The sequence below is a fragment of the Rhipicephalus microplus genome, chromosome 5 (genome assembly GCF_043290135.1).
Source record: "Rhipicephalus microplus isolate Deutch F79 chromosome 5, USDA_Rmic, whole genome shotgun sequence".
In the NCBI taxonomy this organism is placed as follows: Eukaryota; Metazoa; Arthropoda; class Arachnida; order Ixodida; family Ixodidae; genus Rhipicephalus; species Rhipicephalus microplus.
This window is the reverse complement of record NC_134704.1, coordinates 48,068,347-48,087,912: the sequence shown is the minus strand read 5'-3', so window position 1 is coordinate 48,087,912 and position 19,566 is coordinate 48,068,347. Positions and strand designations below refer to the sequence as shown.

The 19,566-nt window shown below is 43.0% G+C and overlaps 2 protein-coding genes across 3 annotated transcripts; one reads left to right on the top strand and one right to left on the bottom strand.

Annotated features, from left to right (window-relative positions):
* Positions 1–101: 101 nt before the first annotated feature.
* Nf-YB (nuclear factor Y-box B) lies at positions 102–8,154 on the bottom strand. Of its 2 annotated transcripts, none has more exons than XM_037425582.2 (9): positions 7,895–8,154; positions 5,851–5,933; positions 2,753–2,853; positions 2,573–2,638; positions 2,222–2,289; positions 1,358–1,490; positions 1,209–1,287; positions 307–374; positions 102–220 (listed from the first exon to the last, which is right to left on the bottom strand). In XM_037425582.2, the coding sequence occupies exons 2-9, from the start codon at positions 5,930–5,932 to the stop codon at positions 206–208; spliced, it is 612 nt and encodes a 203-aa protein (XP_037281479.1). In that variant the 5' UTR covers position 5,933; positions 7,895–8,154; the 3' UTR covers positions 102–205. The 2 variants fall into 2 exon arrangements, with proteins under 2 accessions (XP_037281479.1, XP_037281480.1); XM_037425583.2 differs by having other exon boundaries at positions 1,361–1,490.
* Positions 8,155–8,461: 307 nt separating this feature from the next.
* On the top strand, positions 8,462–17,997 carry Sec61alpha (SEC61 translocon subunit alpha). The gene is made up of 11 exons (XM_037425584.2): positions 8,462–8,596; positions 9,466–9,533; positions 9,641–9,706; positions 11,084–11,294; positions 12,009–12,272; positions 13,066–13,226; positions 13,760–13,900; positions 14,588–14,644; positions 15,100–15,291; positions 16,129–16,276; positions 17,409–17,997. The coding sequence occupies exons 1-11, from the start codon at positions 8,590–8,592 to the stop codon at positions 17,522–17,524; spliced, it is 1,431 nt and encodes a 476-aa protein (XP_037281481.1). The 5' UTR covers positions 8,462–8,589; the 3' UTR covers positions 17,525–17,997.
* Positions 17,998–19,566: the final 1,569 nt, after the last annotated feature.

Sequence of the window (19,566 nt, the reverse complement as noted above, 5' to 3'; positions counted from 1 at the left end):
TGTTATTTGCCTTGAGTGTCTGAACTTTATAATGTACCTTTTTCAGTGCACGAAGTTTCCAATACGCTCTTATAGATATAGTAATCACACGCACACAATAATTCACATAAGGATGTGTGGAATTCTTTGTTACAACTATTTACAAAATGGGAAGGGTGCATCGAACATGGCCCTGCAGATGATCACCAAGGTAGGCTACAGCAACTCAGAAAGTAAGGTCCTGTAGAAAGGAAGAAAACATTTGATTAAAGCACATAACATCCCAGAACTTGGCACAAAGTGTCGAAGTGTGCTACAGGCACTTGCCTGGTTTCCAGGAAAAGTCGTGAAAATGACGTTCTGTTGTGTTGTCGGCTCCTGGGCAAGGATGTTGGCTGCAAGCACCAAGATATGTTTGTGCATTAAAAGAAAGTTTATTTACTCACACTAAGTAAAGAGGAAAGAAAATGTACGTAACACTATCGTACACAATCCATTCACCATCTTTCACATCACATGTTTCAGTTTGCAAGGTTACAGTGCAGCGATGTGTTATAAAATGTGTTAATTCCTACTGTAAAAGTTGAATCTACTAGTTCTAAACTATATTGTACTACACTTGTCTATAGTACAAGTACATTAGCATGCTCAGGACTACAGTGCTTTCAATGTAATGATAGCTAAAACAAGCAAAGCAGCATAGCATCTACTGTAAAAGCTGAATCTAGTGCAGCCATTACAAGGTCATTATAATCCTACGGAGTCTTTGCTACCCGTATAGTTTCTCTGGATGTAATGGTGCTCAACGTCATCACAGAAGCTGAAGAATAGATGTAGTGCTACAAAAAAAAAGGAAAAGAAAGTGCTCAAGGCATCCAAAAAATCCCTCAAACTTCATCACACTCAAACTTCATCATAACAAAGTTGCATCTTACACGAAAGCAAGTTAATTAAATATAAAAATTTGTTATTAAGGTTTATTCTTGACACTATGCCTATTGCGATATTCATTTACTTATTTATAACCGATTTTTTTTGCTATACCTGGGTTCGTTATATAGAGTTTTGAGTGTTCTTGAAGGATTGTCAACATTTTTGCGGCACTCAATTCATGAGGTAATATTAACCCCTGTAATGAAGTCATTTGATGATCACTTGAAAATGTGTTGCAAGGTTTCTTTATGTCTTCCAGTGTGAACAGTAAAGCTCCGTAACAGACAGGCACTCACGGAATGTGTCATCTGCAAGCTCCTCCAACGAGGTTTCAGATGCAGATGCAGTTCCAAGGTTCTTCTCCCCTTTCATGGCCTGTGCAATAAAAGCAGATGAACAGGACACATCAGTGGTGTGTGTGCAATTAGGAATGGCTTCAACTCACCACCTCACGATACTTTTGTAGGTAGAGCTTCAGCGGCTCGATGTAGTTGTCAAATCCCAGGGTTGACATGGCAAAGAGGATGTCTTCTCCGTTGATGGTTTTCCTCTTCTCTTGGTGGCAACGGTCGCTGGCTCTGGTACAGCGAGCTAAGGAATTCTGTGTCTACCAAATTGTACTTGTGCAGGGCTTGCTTATGGGAACACTAAAAGAATGTCCTCAGATTGCATCGCACCATTCTCACCTTAATTAATACAACACAAAGCTCAGTGTTAAAGCTTGCTAAAACGACATACTGCAGCCCTCAAGACGCCTTGCAGTGTTACCTCTTCAAGAAAAATAAAACTTATAGGGAATAATGCTAGTATATATATTATTTAGGGGTAACATTAGCAGCCTTTCAAATTCCCACCTACCACGTGAAAATAATGTGGGAGCAGCTGCAGGTGATCAGTTCAAGAAACAGTGCTTTAAAACTGCTTAGATATTGTATTTAGCTTCTCATGGGATAATGAAAATTACAGTGTTGATAATAAAATTATTCGCTTAGTTTGAAGCTAAAATTTGAATTCACTTCGTTAGGGAGTGCAGCCAAAATACAATGGATGACATTGTGTTACACAAAGGAAGCAAATGGCATGTTAGCTGCGACTATCATATCCTACGTTTATGCAATTTCGCCCCCAAAAAGTTGAAACTCCCTACTTGGAGAAAATTATGCCTAACATTTTGTTGCAAATTACCTCAAATCCCGAGTCGAATTCATTTTTAAAAGAACGGACATGGCTTGAGTTAAATTAGTAAAATGTTAATAACCAGGCTGCCCAAATAGCATCAGCGTGAACATGGGCGTGCAAAAAAGGATACTCGCTTGTGATGAAACTGACAAACTCGGAAACGCATTCTTGTACACACTCCTTCGCATCTTTGGCAATCTGGCGAGAAAGAAAAATAGAGAACACTCAAAATGCAGAAGGTGTCCAATTGATGGAACCTCTGTTTAACAACAGCTGGTATACAAAGCGCACTGCCTACCACTGATAGTATAGTTGATATTTTACTGGTGAAACTTTAGCAGATGTTACAAGAAGCAATGTTAAGGAAAAAAAATGTAGGCACTGAACCAGTCTACGAAAATTCCAGAACATATAAATGGGAAAGACCAAAACAGCAGTGTTTCAAGAACGACTTTTCAGGAGCGCAGTAGATGAATCTTACCTTTCCGCTTTTAGGAATGGCATTCTTCATTATTCGAGCGACGTTAGCAATAGGGAGAAAGCGATCCTGCAAGTGAGACAAAACGGGACAGCCATCAAAGACTACCAATGCATGGGTTTGCACGCTCAAACGTAGTGTGAATCAAAACGTAGTGTGAATCGATGAAAGTAGCATTCGTACCTGTTCCCGTAAAGGTTCAGTGTCTTTCTGACTGTCACCTTCGTCAGAGCCATCACCAGCAATTCCAAGACCGTCCTCGCCCTCTGTGCCAGACAGGGAGCCTGATGAGGTTGAAAGACAAGCAATTCAGTGTACGAAAAAGAAAATGCTGACAAAAAGAAAACATTGCAAGAGAAGCGAGTTTTTCTAAAGCTAAAGCGCTAAACAGCTAAAGCGCCCACCAATTTTGCGCTGAACTGGTAAAGTGTTTGGTGATGCACTCTTACCAACTATTTTAGCTCATAAAATACATAAACTAGTTTCATAGTGTACTTGATCATATGACAGGTTGCTTTAGGCCTAGTTCACACTGAAACATCCGCTTTTTACAGCGACCGAAATTCCCCTGTCGTCGAAACGCAGCGTTGTTCGCACTGAACGCGCCCCGAGCCGCCGAATATGCCATCTACCACCGGGCGAACACGGGGTGGATGCGCTGTCACCCAGTTGTTATCGTGGCTCGCAAACATCACTACGATATCCGGTGGTGTATACTTCGATGATTCTCGTACGCAGGAAGCAAGAAAAGACAGTACTGCTTAAGTTGCTGGCAAGTGGCCGTCTTGTAATGCACGAAGAGCAGAAAAAACCACCGACGCCACTGGCGTTAGCGGGTTCGTTTTGCTCTGAAAGACCGCAACAAGCTCGGTCACGCCAACAGCAAGCTTGGTCACCTTTTCCACGAAATACGGACGCGAAGTAGGCACAGAGTAGGTTAAACTCTCGTTGGTTTCAACATTCAGTTATGTGCACTGCGGCATAACAAGTAAGTAGGGCTTGGCCGCCATTTTTCAAAATTCCTTGACTAGCGCTCCTATTGGTCCGAGAGCGATCAGCGCGGAGAGGGCCCTTTCGGCGGATCTCGCCGCCACCGAACCGGATTCGGAGCACTCTCGGCGGCCGGAATGCTCAGTGTGAACGCGGCCTTAGAGGTCCTTTCCAGTGCCACGAAAGCCACAGAAGCAAACTTTAAAGCCATGTTACAACAATAAAGGGATGGGCTTAGCAGTATAACTACGGGAATTAACAATAACCACTGTGGTCTTCTTTTAGGCTTTTAGTACCCAGTCTTTAAATACCTTTGCTGTGTTGTTTAATGTTTTTTTCTACTTCATGTGCTTCTATATGCGAGTGCCAAGGGTGACAGCGATGATGTCTTAGTTCATGGCTAAGTCATGGTCGCTAGCTTGTGCAACCATTATCTCGGCAAATATTTTTTTTTTTTTCTGTGCAAACAAATGACCTCAAGAAGAACACAAGACCAGGGCAGGTGCCCCTCTCTCTCATGCTTTCGTTTTGGTCGCTTGTTCGGGCACTTGGATATGTTTGCGAAGCTGCACCAACTCGCTCAACAGCAACTTCTTCTAAACTTTATATATTGTACTACACTTGTCTATAGACCAACTCGCTCAACAGCAACTTCTTCTAAACTTTATATATTGTACTACACTTGTCTATAGTACAAGCACATTAGCATCCTCAGGACTACAGTGCTGTCAGTGTAATGATAGCTAAAACAAGCAAAGTGACATGGCATCTGCTACCATACAGGGTGGTACAACGCAAAGAGGAACGTATGAAAAACTCACGATAAAGCAGAGAGGAGAATTGATGCTATCTCTGCAAAGAGGAGCACTCAGAGGTTCATTCCTAACAAGTGACAAGGTGGTCTCTCATTAGAGAATGCGTCATCCAACATATCCATTTCTGAACAAAATTGTCTGGGACGTGGTCAAGGAATCGCGCATGTATATAGTTTTCATGCATGCTTTTTTTTTATGTAGCTAGGGACAGCGGTATATACACACATACACGAGCACTCTAGTTTCACGATGAACTCTTTAGCTGCGACCAAATCTCTGGTTTTTATAACCAACCCTGTCTGGGACGTGGTCAAGGAATCGCGCATGTATATAGTTTTCATGCATGCTTTTTTTTATGTAGCTAGGGACAGCGGTATATACACACATACACGAGCACTCTAGTTTCATGATGAACTCTTTAGCTGCGACCAAATCTCTGGTTTTTATAACCAACCCTGCACTATTGCAACAGTTAAACAATAAAAATAGCTGCGAAAAAACATTCAGCACAGACAACACATGCTAGCAGATGACTATATCACACTACTTTATAGATACGTACTGCTAATTATAATATCTGGTGTTTCACATCTCAAAACCACAAGGTGATTGAGAGACGCTGTAGTGTAGGGCTCAGAAAATGTTGACGAGCTGGGCTTCTTTAGCATGCACCTAAATCATGGGCCTCGGGCATTTTGCCTTCATTGAAATGCAGCCACAGCGGCCAGGATTTGATCCCGCAACCTTCAGGTCGGCAGCCGAGTACCGTAACCGCTAGGCCTCGGGTCATAGATACGTACAGACAGGTACACTGTTAAAGGGAACACCTGCATGAGCAGGATGTTTAGATTTCGCTATCTTACGGGATCATAGCAGCTTAGATATGCATGAGACTACTGGTGGTTGAAAGTTCCGACTCCTTTAGACAGACTATTGACTTGCATGAAGAATGTTTAATCCACTTGCTCTTAGAGGGCCAGGAATATTGATGATGTGCATTCGAGTGTTCCCTTTAACCGTGGACCATACTGTACATCAAGGATGGTAATGGGGGCGCATCTGACATTTTTACTACGCGCGATTGGTTGAGGCTCATATATATGTCTCCAAAATGCGATCTAAACACAAGCCCTAGCCAATCGCATGCACCAGAAACTGTAAAGGCGAACTATCCCAGCCAAAAAGGGAGTTTTATTTGTGCTGAGTAATTGAGACATGTTGGCAAGAGGGGCCACAACTAAAATATCCTGCCATGTCCCTTCACGATTTAGGACAACAGCATGGAACAGACGGTGGTCAACTTGCCGCCAACACATTTACGCCAGCAGACGAATGGGAAAAATTCCCCATTTGCTTTCAACCGAGCATCTATACACTGCAGTCTGCAACTCTGTAACACTCCCTGGTTGCAATATCCTGTTATTCTGGGACACAGCTGCGTTAGTACGCTGATTGAAATAGTCCAAACTTCCATACCTTCTGCATGTACTATGTACTGGCCACTCTCCGTGAGGAATGAATCGGTAATGTTGCCACCATCGTTATCGCCGTTTTCCATCCTGAGAAAAAAAAAATGGTTTGGGATAAGGGCAAATTTCGCCTAAACATTATACAGCAGTAAAAGATGAGCACAATCAGTATTTACAATTTATTTTTATGCTCACATGGGGTGCCACCTCAAATAGACAGTAATGTTTGCCAGTATGTTCACCGAGACTGGCTGACAAGGTAGTGCCCAAGTGGCAGAATAAATTGGGCACTGCACTATTTGTGTGTGGATCATTACGCTGCGCAAACCAAACCCCTATGTTACAAATGTGTTAATTATGAAATTTAATGACCTAGCAGATTGGGCCAAAATATGCACAGAATGTTCACTTATGTGTGATGAAACAGTTTTAATTAAGTCAATGAGGGTGACGATTTGGGCTTGTTGGTACGGTAGCACGATAATATATGGTAGCGCAGACAAAGGACACTGACAAGGGAAGGTACATTCAAGACAACACAGCACTACGTTGTGTTGTCTTGAATGTGCCTTCTCTTGTCTGTGTCCTTTGTCTGCGCTACCATGTACTATCAGTTCTAATGAAGCTCACAAAATCTACGTGCTTAAAAGGTGCGGACTGTAACCATTGCTTCCAGGCAAGTTTTATGATGCAATGAATTATGTGATGCATACTTTAAAAAGAGTGCTTAATTGTTCGATGTTGAGTAGAGCCTTATGCGGTAATTTAAGATATCCGAGTTATGTTAATCAGGTTTGCCCAATAAATATAAAGGTACTTGATGATGCCTAAAGAGGTGTCAGTCACACAAACACACACCAAGAGAGAGACAAACCTGACAACGCTAAATCTCATCTCCGTGCATTTATTACCGATCCGCGTGCAGCACCAAATAGGGAGCTTTCGAATAGGGGCCCCAAAGAAATAGCGTCAAGGCCACTGCGCAAGCGCAACACCCAAACCGCGTTTGGGATGCTACTTCTCAAATTTAGCAGGAGCCCCAAAGCCTGCCTCAAAAACTTTGCGCCACAAAGACGTGATGGCATCCACTGCAGTGACATGACCGAGACTTCGGAGAGTATCCAAAACGCCGCAGACCCTATTCGAAAACTCTTCGTTCCTGCTTGACGCAGAGCGTGCATACGCAAAATGCAAAAAAAAAAAAAAAAAAAAAAACTCATAACGTCGCGCGGTGATGATCACGCCATCAAAGCTCACTTGCTTTGAAGTTTCTCCAAGATTACGCCAATCTAGACGAGATTGAGTGCATATCTTCTTGTCTGTCTCTATATTAATTTTTTGTTTTGTTTTTTCCCTCAGCTGGAGATCCATTATCAGCCTGTTGAGGTACAAGTGTAGCACGCGCTATCAATGATTCGTTTTACTCCTTCCGCATTGCAAATCGCGATACATAATCACGCCTGGTCAAGCACAGTCGAACAAGATGTGCACATGACACGAAGCTTTACTCGGGGAATTTGACAGTTCGAGCTTAAAATAGATCCCGGAAGAATGAGCGCGGTAACCCAGCAAAAGGGGGCCAGCAGTATGCGAATGAACCCTGCCATTGTAGCAGTGCAGTGCGCAAAACAACGAAAAAAAAAAAAGGGGGGGGGGGGGGGGCTTTCTTAAAAAGCAGCCCACCGACGACATGGCTAGGCCTTTTTCCTTCGTCTCCGTACCAAATCCTCGTAAAAATCGCTACAAGTCCGGGAACAAATACCTCGATTAAGGAGGTATAATCGAAAACAACGTCGACAACTGCCCGCAAATGCCCCGCGTCGGCAAATGCTAACAGCCTAGTTCGCCTCGACATTTTATGCGCTGCTCCACGAAAGATCGCAAGCTGGCATGATGACGAAGAAAAAAAAAATTTCGTTGAATTCGCAGCAGTTTGCGTATCGCATCGCACGTGCTTCGAAGGTATCGCGGGCGATGTTTTAATTCGTCAGCTTCGAATGACGAACCCAGAGAGAACCTATTGGTCAAAGTGACGATAAAAAAGGACAAACCTGGGAAGCGACAGCCACTTGGTTGGTCAGCGCAGAACCAGTAAGCGACGAGCGCACAAAGGCTTCGTTAGAACTTGGCTAATCGCAAGGGACGGCACCGTCGACGCTCGTGAGACGGCCACATGGAACTATTATTTTTTCGTCTTGCAAAACACACCGCTAACTGCAGTGCCGCGTCTCAAAATTTTGCCGCAAGCACGACCGCTACGCAGCAATAAACAAATTCTCCGCACGACGCACCAATGCAATGGCTACTGCTGCCGCAAGTGGAATTGTGAGAAGGAGAGTAAACGCAATCAGTTTCGAAACCAGTCTTTTTTTTTTTGTTTAACTTGTTTTTAATATTGCAAACCCATCACTACAACTACTCTACATTTTAAGAAATCTCGGTTTTAAGAATTTTATAATTATAGCACACCAGTGACAACGTTGACGTGTTGTGTTTTTTTAATGATATTCTTGGCAGCATCAGTTTACACAACGTCGGCTGCAAAACGCACGCATGCTCTGCACAATGTGCGGCTGCAACGTCATGCGCAACGCTGGCGACGTGGTCAGTTCTTTTGCTCCGGTGTACGCTACGCTATCCGGTTGTTAGCTGCCGCTGGCAGCCGTGTGCGTGTGTGTGGTTGGACAGTTCGTCGTAGTCGGCCGTCGCATACACTACTCGGCGAGTGGTCTCTCAAGTGAACAACATGGGGAGTAAGTAGAGCGATTTCGCAGCATTTTTATTACATAGCCCGGCGTGCTAGGCAGTGTTTACAACAGCCGATCCAACGTTCGATCGTTGGGATTGACGCGACAGTGGAAAAGGTTTTGACGCGGATTTTTCATGCCGGCATTCTTGGGTGTTCGCGTTGGTTGGCTTCCGTAGGGGCACCACTCGACGTCTTTCAGTGGATGTCTCACGAATTGGAGATTTGTACACGAGCACTGCTTTTGTCATTCGTTCCGTACGATGATCCAGCGGGGTTTTTTCGGCAGTGGGGATTGCGTCGAAGTTGGCTGGTTTTTCTTTCGGGGTCACCGTGAAAGCCGCCTTGAGTGTCAACCTGGTGACGTTGACACGTTGTCAGGGACGTAACAGCCGGTCCTACGTGACTTGTTCACAAACAGTTTTCATACTTGAGTGTTATTTTACTGTACTATCACCCAAAGCCTCGTTCGTGGCATATCCCATCTAGGTCATTATACGGAGGGTCATCAGTTCATGTTCATGACCGTGAAAGTTCCGGGCGCGAGCGAGCGCTAGTCACTTGTGGTTCGTTCCTCGCGAAATGTTTAAAAGTTCTCAAGCAGCTAAAGTTACCGCTACATTCCGCATCCTATCGCTTGTGCACTAGTGTCGCATGTATCTGCACAATTTTCCTTCTCGGGACGTGCATAGATATCCAACCAGTCTTGCAAAGTCTAATCATCAAAAGTGTCTTACCTCTTTCTCATTACAATGCGGTCACCTTGGTGTGACGACGAAGCCCGCTGAAACTTCGTTAACATATGATGTATGAATTGGTGTTGCTGATGTGGCGAGCTTGCTGTCATATAATGTTATCGTGTTTTTATCTTTGCAGTAAAATTCTTAGAAGTTATCAAACCATTTTGTGGAATCCTCCCCGAAGTCGCAAAGCCAGAACGAAAAGTAAGCAATACGTTGGGTATTTCTGTCGTAAACATGTCTAGGCTCCCTGTTTCTTACAGTCAAACTATACTTATGGCACTACCTTCTATGTTCTCCTGTAATTCCAGATTCAGTTTCGAGAAAAGGTGCTATGGACTGCGATCACCCTATTCATCTTCCTCGTTTGTTGCCAGGTAAGACTAAAAGCACCTACTTGACCTCGATACATTTCAAGTGGGTTGTGCTGCTTAACGAATGGCATCGGATGGAGAGTAGATGCTCACTTGCAGCATATGGATTAGCGCTTACTAAGAATCGTGTTTGTTGGCAGCATCAAAAGGCAGAATTAACCCAAAAAGAAGTTACTGTTCTAGGCATGTTTCGTGCTGTTTGTTTGACAGGTGGAGTTTGGTCGGTTTTGCAGTATGTGAATAAACGGGGGGGTTTGCGCAGATAGCAGAAACATATGATGATATTGTTTCGTTTGTTTGTGTAATTGAACAGTACAGTGGTGTCCGTGGTTATGAAACGGTGCAACGAAAAACGCACAACACTGACGAGGAACACAAGCACCGGACTCTCAACTGGCCCAACTATTAGTGTTACTGAACACGAGTTTCATAGAGCTTAGCCAGACAGTGCTGATGCATTGTTAATTCTGAGACTTGGAACTCCAAAGGTACAGAACATGGCAAAAAAGCAAGAACTGATTATAGGACCGCCGAAACGTGCGAAGCTGCCCTAGCTCGATAATGGGGTAGTTGTTTATTTATATAGGCACCAGCTGCAATGTCATACCCCTGATCTGGCCACTATGATCGTCACTGTCGTGTCATAACGTTGGGTTTTAATGCATCTCACATTCAAAGAAATAAGCAAGACTGCATCTGACGTTTGATTACTTGAGTGAGATGTCCAGTTGCAAGTAGTTATGGGCGAATGTATTTGGACCTTTAATGGAAGCATCTGTGAATTAACACCCCAATCTCATGTAAAGCGGCAAATGTAGAGAAGAATTTTTTTTTTTTTCTGGTAAGGACGTCAATGTCCATTGTGACTCTCGTTATCAGTGCAGGTGCATTCATGTAATGGAAATCTTTAATTTGATTTCTCATTATATTGGAGATGAGAATATATTGCACATCTTAACCAGTCATAAGCACATTACCTGTAAAATACACAGTGGTGTACAGTACAGTTACACGGAGCCAGAGAGTAGTATACTAAGGTTACTGTAGGTCAGATATTGTTATTTTGCTGCTTCTGTAAAACAGCAAATGGCACTACTAAGTACTGTGTTTAAATTTATGTGGCAAAAAAATTCCAGCTTTCTGTAATAAACTCCTGTGTCAGCTTTATCTAGCCCAATTTATTTAGCACATTGTCAATCATATGCGTTTCAGTAGTTGTGATAGTGTAATGTTACTGTCGTATATATAACAGTGCTTCGGTTAAAAGTTGCTCGAACTAAAAAGCAACAAGTTACAGGTTGAAGTTACCTATCATAAAAGCTGCCTCGTAAAGTGCTTCTACTAAGTGACATTTTTTTCTCGCGCTCTCTCTCTCTGCAGATCCCACTTTTTGGGATTATGTCTTCAGACTCTGCAGACCCTTTCTACTGGATGCGAGTCATTCTTGCCTCAAACCGAGGCACCCTCATGGAGCTGGGCATCTCGCCCATCGTCACATCAGGTCTCATCATGCAGCTTCTTGCGGGCGCGAAGATCATTGAGGTTGGGGACACACCAAAAGACAGGGCACTCTTCAACGGAGCACAGAAGCGTAAGTGTCGCAAAGCGTTGCGCGAAGTGCATTTTGCAGGGTTCTAAAAGGATACACATACTATGATGAGATGTCAAAGCGAATGAAAATGTTATCGAAAAATAGGTAGTCGAGCTCATATATGTGTGAGTATGAATTTACGAGGACAATTAGGCAAAGAAAACACGAAATGCTATGCCATTACTTGGAGAGCACCGTGAAACGAAAAATGCTATATAACCTGCTGATCATGTGACTGTATAAGTTTTCTGAGGTATACAGGGAATTTATGTCAATATTTTTGGGGTAGAATTTAGTGTTTAAAAAAATTAAAAAAGACTTGCATATGCTAAAGCTACAATTCACAAACAAACGTCCCTTTGAAGAAGAAATGAAACGCAAGCATTTATTCGTTTGCCAGGGCATTTTACCAACTTGCACAGTTTTTAATGTTGCATCATGTTCAATTCGCATTACTTTTTCTTTTTGAACTTGGCTTGAACAAAACTTTATTTCCGTAATCAGGTTGATTTTGTTGTTGTAGAGTAACTTCAGGGCTAGATTTAGAATTGGCTACTCTCCCACAATTCCTGCAAGGCTAGATTCATTGTTCATCAAACACCAACTCGCAATTTTCAAACAAGGTGCAACGCATGGGAGGATGTCTTTACAATCCGAAGACACCCATAGGTGCTGTCGTTTCACCGAATCATTGCCTTCCATATTGTTTTGCAGTGTTCGGTATGGTGATCACAATCGGCCAGGCAATCGTGTACGTCATGACGGGCATGTACGGTGACCCTGCCGACATCGGCGCTGGCGTCTGCTTCCTCATCATCATCCAGTTGTTTGTGGCGGGTCTCATCGTGCTCTTGTTGGACGAGCTGCTACAGAAGGGCTATGGATTGGGCTCCGGTATTTCCCTCTTCATTGCCACCAACATCTGTGAGACCATCGTCTGGAAGGCCTTCAGTCCGGCAACTGTCAACACTGGCCGAGGTAAGTGGTGAGAAAAATGTGTGCTTGGTTTGGTGCGGAGGGTGGCAGCGAGTTTTGTTGTTTCACTCTGGCCTCCCTAGAACGACGTCTCATGTGATACAGAAATAGCTTCTCTGTATTTGAAAGTTTTTATAAGGGTATATTGTAACACTGTACACTCAAACCACATTATAAGCAAGGTGCATCTTACATAAAAATAAATGTTATATCCCACAATTTGTTATAAAGATTGCAAGACTATTCTTCATTTACATTGTTATAACCGATATTTCATTAAATCTGGGTGCGTTTTATCAAAATTTGAGTACTATGACAAGATCATTGTTCTTTTTATTTGTTATAAGTGATGATATTTCGTTACATTGAGGTTCAAGTGTATCAGTTTATGCCCCCATATGTGTTTTGCTGATGGGTCATGTTCCGATGTAATAAACAGCAACACTTCTCGTCAAGTTGGCGACCGATCCTGATTATGGTTGTAATTTTGACTACCTTATTTACATTATTGTAGGTGGACCCGTTTTATCTGAATTTCAAATCTGAAGTTGGGTGGGGGGACGACGTAAAATTAAAATCTAGTTTCAGTTGTCTCTCTAAAAAAAATTCTCGCGTAATCTTGCAAAGCTAGTTTTTCTGCATGGCTTTTAAGCACTGCCATGAAGCCACCTTAGCACACCGGTACTAGATAGTTTTTTTCAGAGACTTCATAAGTAAATTTTTTAATGAAATGGGCTCATGCTCCTGAAACTCATTGAAGTGCTATAGAGGGGCTTTCACGGGTTGCTCCGTGCAGGCACTGAATTTGAGGGTGCCATCATCGCGCTCTTCCACCTGCTGGCCACCCGGTCGGACAAGGTGCGCGCCCTGCGAGAGGCCTTCTACCGTGCCAACCTGCCGAACCTCATGAACCTGCTGGCCACAGTGCTAGTCTTCGCCATAGTCATATACTTTCAGGTACAGTGCTCGCTGACTTCTTGTCATTGCTAGTTATCCTTAATAAGCCTTGCCGTGTTGTGAAAGGGCTGCTGAACAACCTGGGAAATCCAGAAGTCTGTTCACACGACTTTGTGAGAAAGCGAGCTCTCCGTTAGGCCGTATGCGTGAAATATCTGTTGTGAAGGGTTTCCTACCCTACTTTGCCATGTAGACAGACACAAGCCTTTTCTGGCCTGTCTCGCATGGCTATTATGTGCAATCAACCACTTCCGCTTCTTTTTTGTGCTTTTTCGACTGCGCAAGCGGAGATGACTGCATGTACTCAAGAAGCGCAAAAGCCTGATTGGCTCAACACTTAGTGCTGATGTTTTTCTACGTTTTTAATATTGTAATAAGTGATGAGGAGGAGTAATACCTGTTAGGAGGGTAGTGAATGTGGGAAAAAAAGCACGTTCTTGTCTTGGAAGTCAAAGGCGTTTAGAGATCTCAATGAGAAATGTTAAAAATTAGTAGACAATTCATTAGACTGACGCAAAATCTTCTCTCTTCAGGGCTTCCGTGTGGATCTTCCCATCAAGTCTGCCCGCTACCGTGGGCAGTACAGCTCATACCCCATCAAGCTCTTCTACACGTCCAACATCCCCATCATTCTGCAGTCCGCACTCGTCTCCAACCTCTACGTCATCTCTCAGGTGAGCCAACTGTGCGATCCCTTTTCACGGGCCATCGTGGTTCAAGTGCCTGTTTAGCATGCACTGATGTCGTACCTTGCGAGCTCAATTCTTGGCTGCCACTCTCTTGTTTCAGTCTGAAGCACTGTATAGGAAAGTGAAAAGATTAGAATTGATGCTTGTGTCATGCTTGTGACGTTACTGTCGTTTTCTTGAGACCTCAGGTGTAAAAATTTTGCTTATATGCAAACTCGTCTACCTGTAGGTTTGACTATCATGACTACCGTGAATGCATCCGTTTCGTTATCAACCTAAATGCGTGCTACACTATTGAGAAAGTTGCTTAGTCAGAGCATACTGTGTAAATTAAGCTTAAAATACTGTTATGTGTCCTTTATGTAATACAATTCATTGCATATAGTACAGAGCCCTGTGGCAAGGAGTTGCTCATACGCTGGCTTCCTGCAATGCAATATGGGCCTTTAAGCAGTAAAGCAGTACTCTCAGTACAGTTCATGTGTGCGTTTCATGCGTGCATGAATATGTCTCTTTGTTTTTTTAAGTGCACTTCTTCATCAATATTGATGCCTTGTCATTAGCATGCTAAAAATATTCAAAAGAACTTATAAGAAGTGTCGAATGTTCTGTTCTTTAAGTATGTATGTTCTAATTTCACTTCCTACCTTTCGTACTTTTTTTCCCCCCCAGATGCTTGCTGTGAAGTTCAGTGGAAATGTTTTCGTCAACCTTTTGGGAGTCTGGGCGGTGAGTGTCTCTACAGATTTGTCCGTCTTTCATGGACACCCGTGCATTCATTGGCGTGACAGGTGTTTTTCGCTTGCTGTTGTTCAGCAGAGACATTTGTGCTGTCGCCGACCCTTTACTCAGACTCTACTAGAACCGTCGAAAAATCTGAATGATTGGTAGTACGAAAAAAAAGGATGGACTCGAAAAAAAAAAGCACCTTTATTGGCCTAGTGGCTGGAAAAAGCTATTCATGTTCATCTGCACACACTCGCACTTATCTGCGACCAAGTCCACCTGTATGTCGGCGTATAATAAGCGGGGTTTAACGAAGCTCTAGCTACTTTTAAAAAGTTGTTGTAAAATTCATTTCTACCTCGCTGGAATACAGTGACACAATTATAAAAGGATCCACATTCTCTTTCACGAATTTTGGCGAATCTGCTGTTCTTGTATTTGCTCGTTTCTCTGTTTAGGACGTCGGCGGTGCGGGTCCAGCCAGGGCGTACCCCATTGGAGGCCTATGTTACTACCTCTCGCCGCCCGAGAACTTGGCTCACATATTGGAAGATCCCGTTCACGCGGTGCTGTACATTGTGTTCATGCTGGGCTCCTGCGCTTTCTTCTCCAAGACGTGGATCGAGGTGTCTGGCTCTAGTGCCAAGGATGTAAGTGAACAATGTTCTCGGTGTTCAGCTGTGCTTTTAGGCCAACAAAGGGGGTAAATTTCTCTTTAGAAGTTTTTTTTTTTTTTATCTGTGATGAAATTTGCCGAGTTTTACTTTTGTTTGCCGATTTCAACGATGCGACTATTTTTCTATTTACTATTTTTCTATTTTCTATTTACTATTTTTCTGCTGCATCAGGTCGATTTTGGAATATTGAACACTTCGTGTGTGTGTGTGTGTTTTTTTGTTTTTTTTTTTTTTTTTGAGAGCAAGATTTTCTCCTGAACCAAGGAAGTTGCGAAGTTAACATTCAATAATCTGAAGGAAAACTGTATGCAATAGGCCAAAAGTGGGTGTTTTTGATCTGTTGATCGAAAGTTGTGACAGCTCTAAACATGATCGAGTGAGTTAATGTCAAGTTGAAATCTAAATCGTGAATGCTCAACATACCATAACTTCGATCAAACTGACTTAGAAAGTTACTTATTGTTTTCTTGCATGCAGTTCTCATTTGAGATAATTTCGATATGCTCGTTTACTTTGTGACTTTGTCAGTGCTGAAAAAAAATCTTAGATTCGTGGATATTTTATAAATTGCACATTGCATTAGAAAAGCAACTGCATATTTGAAAACAGTACATAAATTTACATATTCTAAGCAAGCTTTAAAGTGGAGTGTACCTCTTAAATGGAAAAACAAAAGAGTTCGTTAAGAGACACCCTGCGATGCTTCCAAGCGCACTTCTTGCACAGTGAAGGTGGCAGCATTATGGCGCGACAATCTTACGCTCGGTTTTGTGATGGACGCTGCGTACAATTGCATCTCTTGTCTTTCAGGTTGCCAAGCAGCTAAAGGAACAACAGATGGTCATGCGTGGTCACAGAGAGAAGTCTATGATTCACGAGCTGAACAGGTACATCCCCACCGCAGCTGCATTCGGGGGCTTGTGCATCGGGGCCCTGTCAGTGCTGGCCGACTTCCTGGGTGAGTAGCAAGAGTCATCTTCTCCAAATGCAGTACTAGACTCTATGATAGAATACACATGCTGTATCCTCTTCCAGGCACAAGTTACTATTTCTTGTCGACTAATGCATTGCAATTACAATTTATTGCATGGTGCTGGCTAATTGCATGGAGTTTCTAAGAACTCATTGTGAGGCACTGAGACTGTTGCTAGAAGCTGTTAGAACAGTTTGTGTCGCATTCAGCACGTTGAACACCAAAATGTGTTCATTGAACACATTTTCGTGCACAGTGATCATTAAAGGGTAATCAAGTTGCTACTTATTGTGCTGTCAGTCACGTTGAATTTTTGCATAATATAACTGCATCACTAACTAAAAGCATGTATGCAAGGTATTAGCTTCAAGTCGAAGATAATGAGGGAGAAATTTTTCTTTAACATTTGCAGTAATTAGGACTACATCAAATGTGAAGCATCTCTGCAAATGATCAAAATGGGTGCGGAGGCGGGTCAGAAACATTTGTTGATAGTGTGAATACTGGCTGTTTGCTTTAAATATTTGGTCAACTAGAATACTGTTCAATATTTGAATATTGATAATTGACAATCAACCACTCTGGAGTACAAAGCCGAAAGAAAATCTATTAGAATTCTCGGGGAAAAAAGCCTCTGCAGAGAAAAATTTGCCCTCATTCAGGAATTGAATCCGAGACCAAGTCCTCTCTGGGGTAGTCTTCCTACCAATTCAGCTTGCCAGGATTCTAGCAATCGGTAGCATGAGGGCAACTAGCCAAAAACTTGAAGCATATGGGTGCAGCATACTGAAGATAGGTCCTGCGGAATATTGCAAGGTGGCATGGCAGAACGTTTGTGAAAGGGTAGTACTTGACTAGCTGGCTTATAGTTGAAAAGATTGAATTGCTGCACAAACTTGAAGAAAAAAATAAGAGAGACAGGAAAGAGCGCAGGTGCGCTCTTTCCTGTCTCTCTTGTTTTTTTCTTCAAGTTTGTGCAGCAATTCAATCTTTTTAAGTATGAACCAACTAGTCTGCAAAAAAGTATTGCTGGCTTATAGGTTTGTTGAACTAACACATCCTGTATTGCAAGCATTATGTCTCCCTCTGAGCCTTGGCATTGCCTCCCTTCACGCAGGTGCCATCGGAAGCGGCACTGGTATTCTCCTCGCAGTCACAATCATCTATCAGTACTTCGAGATCTTCATCAAGGAACAGGGAGACATGGGTGGCATGAGCACACTGCTCTTCTAGGCTGTTCGAATGTTCTCTCTCCTGCGTTGTTGTTGTTTCTTTTCCTTTCCATTTTTTTTTTTAATCAGTGTACATGTATTTAAGGACATTCAAAGACTACCACCTTGTCAAGATGGCTGCAAGGCAAGTTCCCAAAACCTGGTGACATGGACGTCAGAAGAGTGTTGGGGTTGTGATGGCTTGCCTTACAAGAGAACTCAAGATGGAATGACTTGAAATGACAGATGCGTGCGTCTGTGACACCTGTGTTCCGCTAAGAAGTCTGCAAACGACATGGTCAAGAGCGAGTTCTTTCACGTGATTTTTTTTTTGCGTTAGCAGCTTCCACCTACGTCACAGCAAGCCTCCCTTTTTTTTCTCCTGTACTTACTGTCTTTCATGTATAACATGTGAAGACAGCATAGGGTGGATTTTTATTGTACATACTTACATTGTATTGTATATTTTTCTTTGAAAATGTCACACATGCATAAGCGTCTTGTCTCAAGTGCTTTTTGTTGGCGCTGTCCATTTGCTGCTGTATTGTTGCCACTACAATACAATTCAATGTTCACGGCATGAAGGGTAGCCACTGTCTCTTTTTCTTTTATTGCTAGGAAACATGGAAGATGTCATGCACACACCGGAGCTTTGTGAACATTTTTGTATGAACAATACCCAAACTGACCTTTTTTTGGCAGGTCATGGTAACATTTTGGATTGGCGAATCGATTTGTCGTGTATCATACATGTGTGACTTGCGCAAGAGGAAAAAAAAATAAAATAAAGGACCCTTCAGCAATAGTGGTGCTTTGTTGTATGTTTCGAGGGCTGATAAACGGGCTTGTGGCTCTTCATTCTGTTTACCTCCTTACAAGCTCACCCATTCATACAGAAGGCCGTAGCAATCGTGTTTTGTATCAAGTGCCACACAGATGCTTCATTTTGAAATAGCTCCACTAAAGAGCCTATATGCATTCTAACTTCATTAAAATAAAGAAGCATTGGCCATGAAAGTACTTTGTCATATCCAAAAAGTCATTATACTTAACATATATTCTTAACGCTGTATCAATGACAGACCTGTTCTTCACTTACTTCCTTATACCGTGGTTTGAGTGTATACGGGGTGGCAGGTTAACTGTTGTGCAGCGCGAGCAGTAATTTCTATTGCGATAGCAATGATATGAACAGTCTCTGCTGGTTTTTGCCGTCGCCGCCACCGTCATTACCGTGTATATATATATCGATGCGCTAGCCTTCTCTTTCTGTGGTGCGAACATTGCCTTTACGGCCGAAGGTCGTCTGCGCGTGCGCTTATCTCGTGAGCGAAAGGGGGGGGGGGGGGGGCGCTTATGGTTGCCGCGGTAGCGCGGCTCTTGCCCCCACAGCAGGCGGGAGCTTCTACGGCCTGCGCTCTCAGCACACACACAAGAAGGTTCAAAAGGTGTATTAGAAGCTACACGTAACAAACTGCCACCAGCGGCCACACACGACGTATAGCCCTTGGTACCAGCACGCGCTGCCCATGAGAGGCGTTTTATCAACGCCGTCATTATGCACGAGCCTTGTGGTCATCTACTGTGGCCGCGCCGCAAGAAACTTGGTTACTTATCAAGCGCATGTATACTACATTTAATAATACTCCTAAAAGTGCTAGCCTTGCTTTGTAAAACATTCGAATATGTTGCTATAATATTCATTGCTCCGTCTTTCTGGTAAAACTGTGATTTTTTTTTTATTAGAGAAACTAGCAGACACTGCGAGGATTCAGGAGATGTGCGCAAAGCGAAATGAACCGTCGCAACAGCAGACAATGCACACAGCAACACTAAGGTGCCCCTAAAATTGTGCACCTGTCCTACTTCTCTTCGCCCGCTCATAGACAACATTGCGGTGCTCCGAGCCGTTTAATTGCTTGAACTATGAAATTGCTCCTTGGCCCTGTGGTGGTGCAGTTTTGGTCGCTCAAATGTTGAAAGTACATAATCATTTAAGAAGTTCACCATCAGCGTTTGTAGCCTCGCAATTTGTTTGCTGCACGAATCTGTAAGATTTGTCGA

Coding starts and splice junctions, on each gene's coding strand:
- Sec61alpha (XM_037425584.2), top strand. Junction 11,295..12,008: donor CTTCAACGGAGCACAGAAGC/GTAAGTGTCGCA, acceptor ATTGTTTTGCAG/TGTTCGGTATGGTGATCACA. Junction 12,273..13,065: donor AACTGTCAACACTGGCCGAG/GTAAGTGGTGAG, acceptor TGCTCCGTGCAG/GCACTGAATTTGAGGGTGCC.
- Nf-YB (XM_037425582.2), bottom strand. CDS start 5,932: ATGGAAAACGGCGATAACGATGGTGGCAACATTACCGATTCATTCCTC. Junction 2,639..2,752: donor CTGAACCTTTACGGGAACAG/GTACGAATGCTA, acceptor TCTCACTTGCAG/GATCGCTTTCTCCCTATTGC. Junction 375..1,208: donor GCTTGCAGATGACACATTCC/GTGAGTGCCTGT, acceptor TGGTGCTTGCAG/CCAACATCCTTGCCCAGGAG.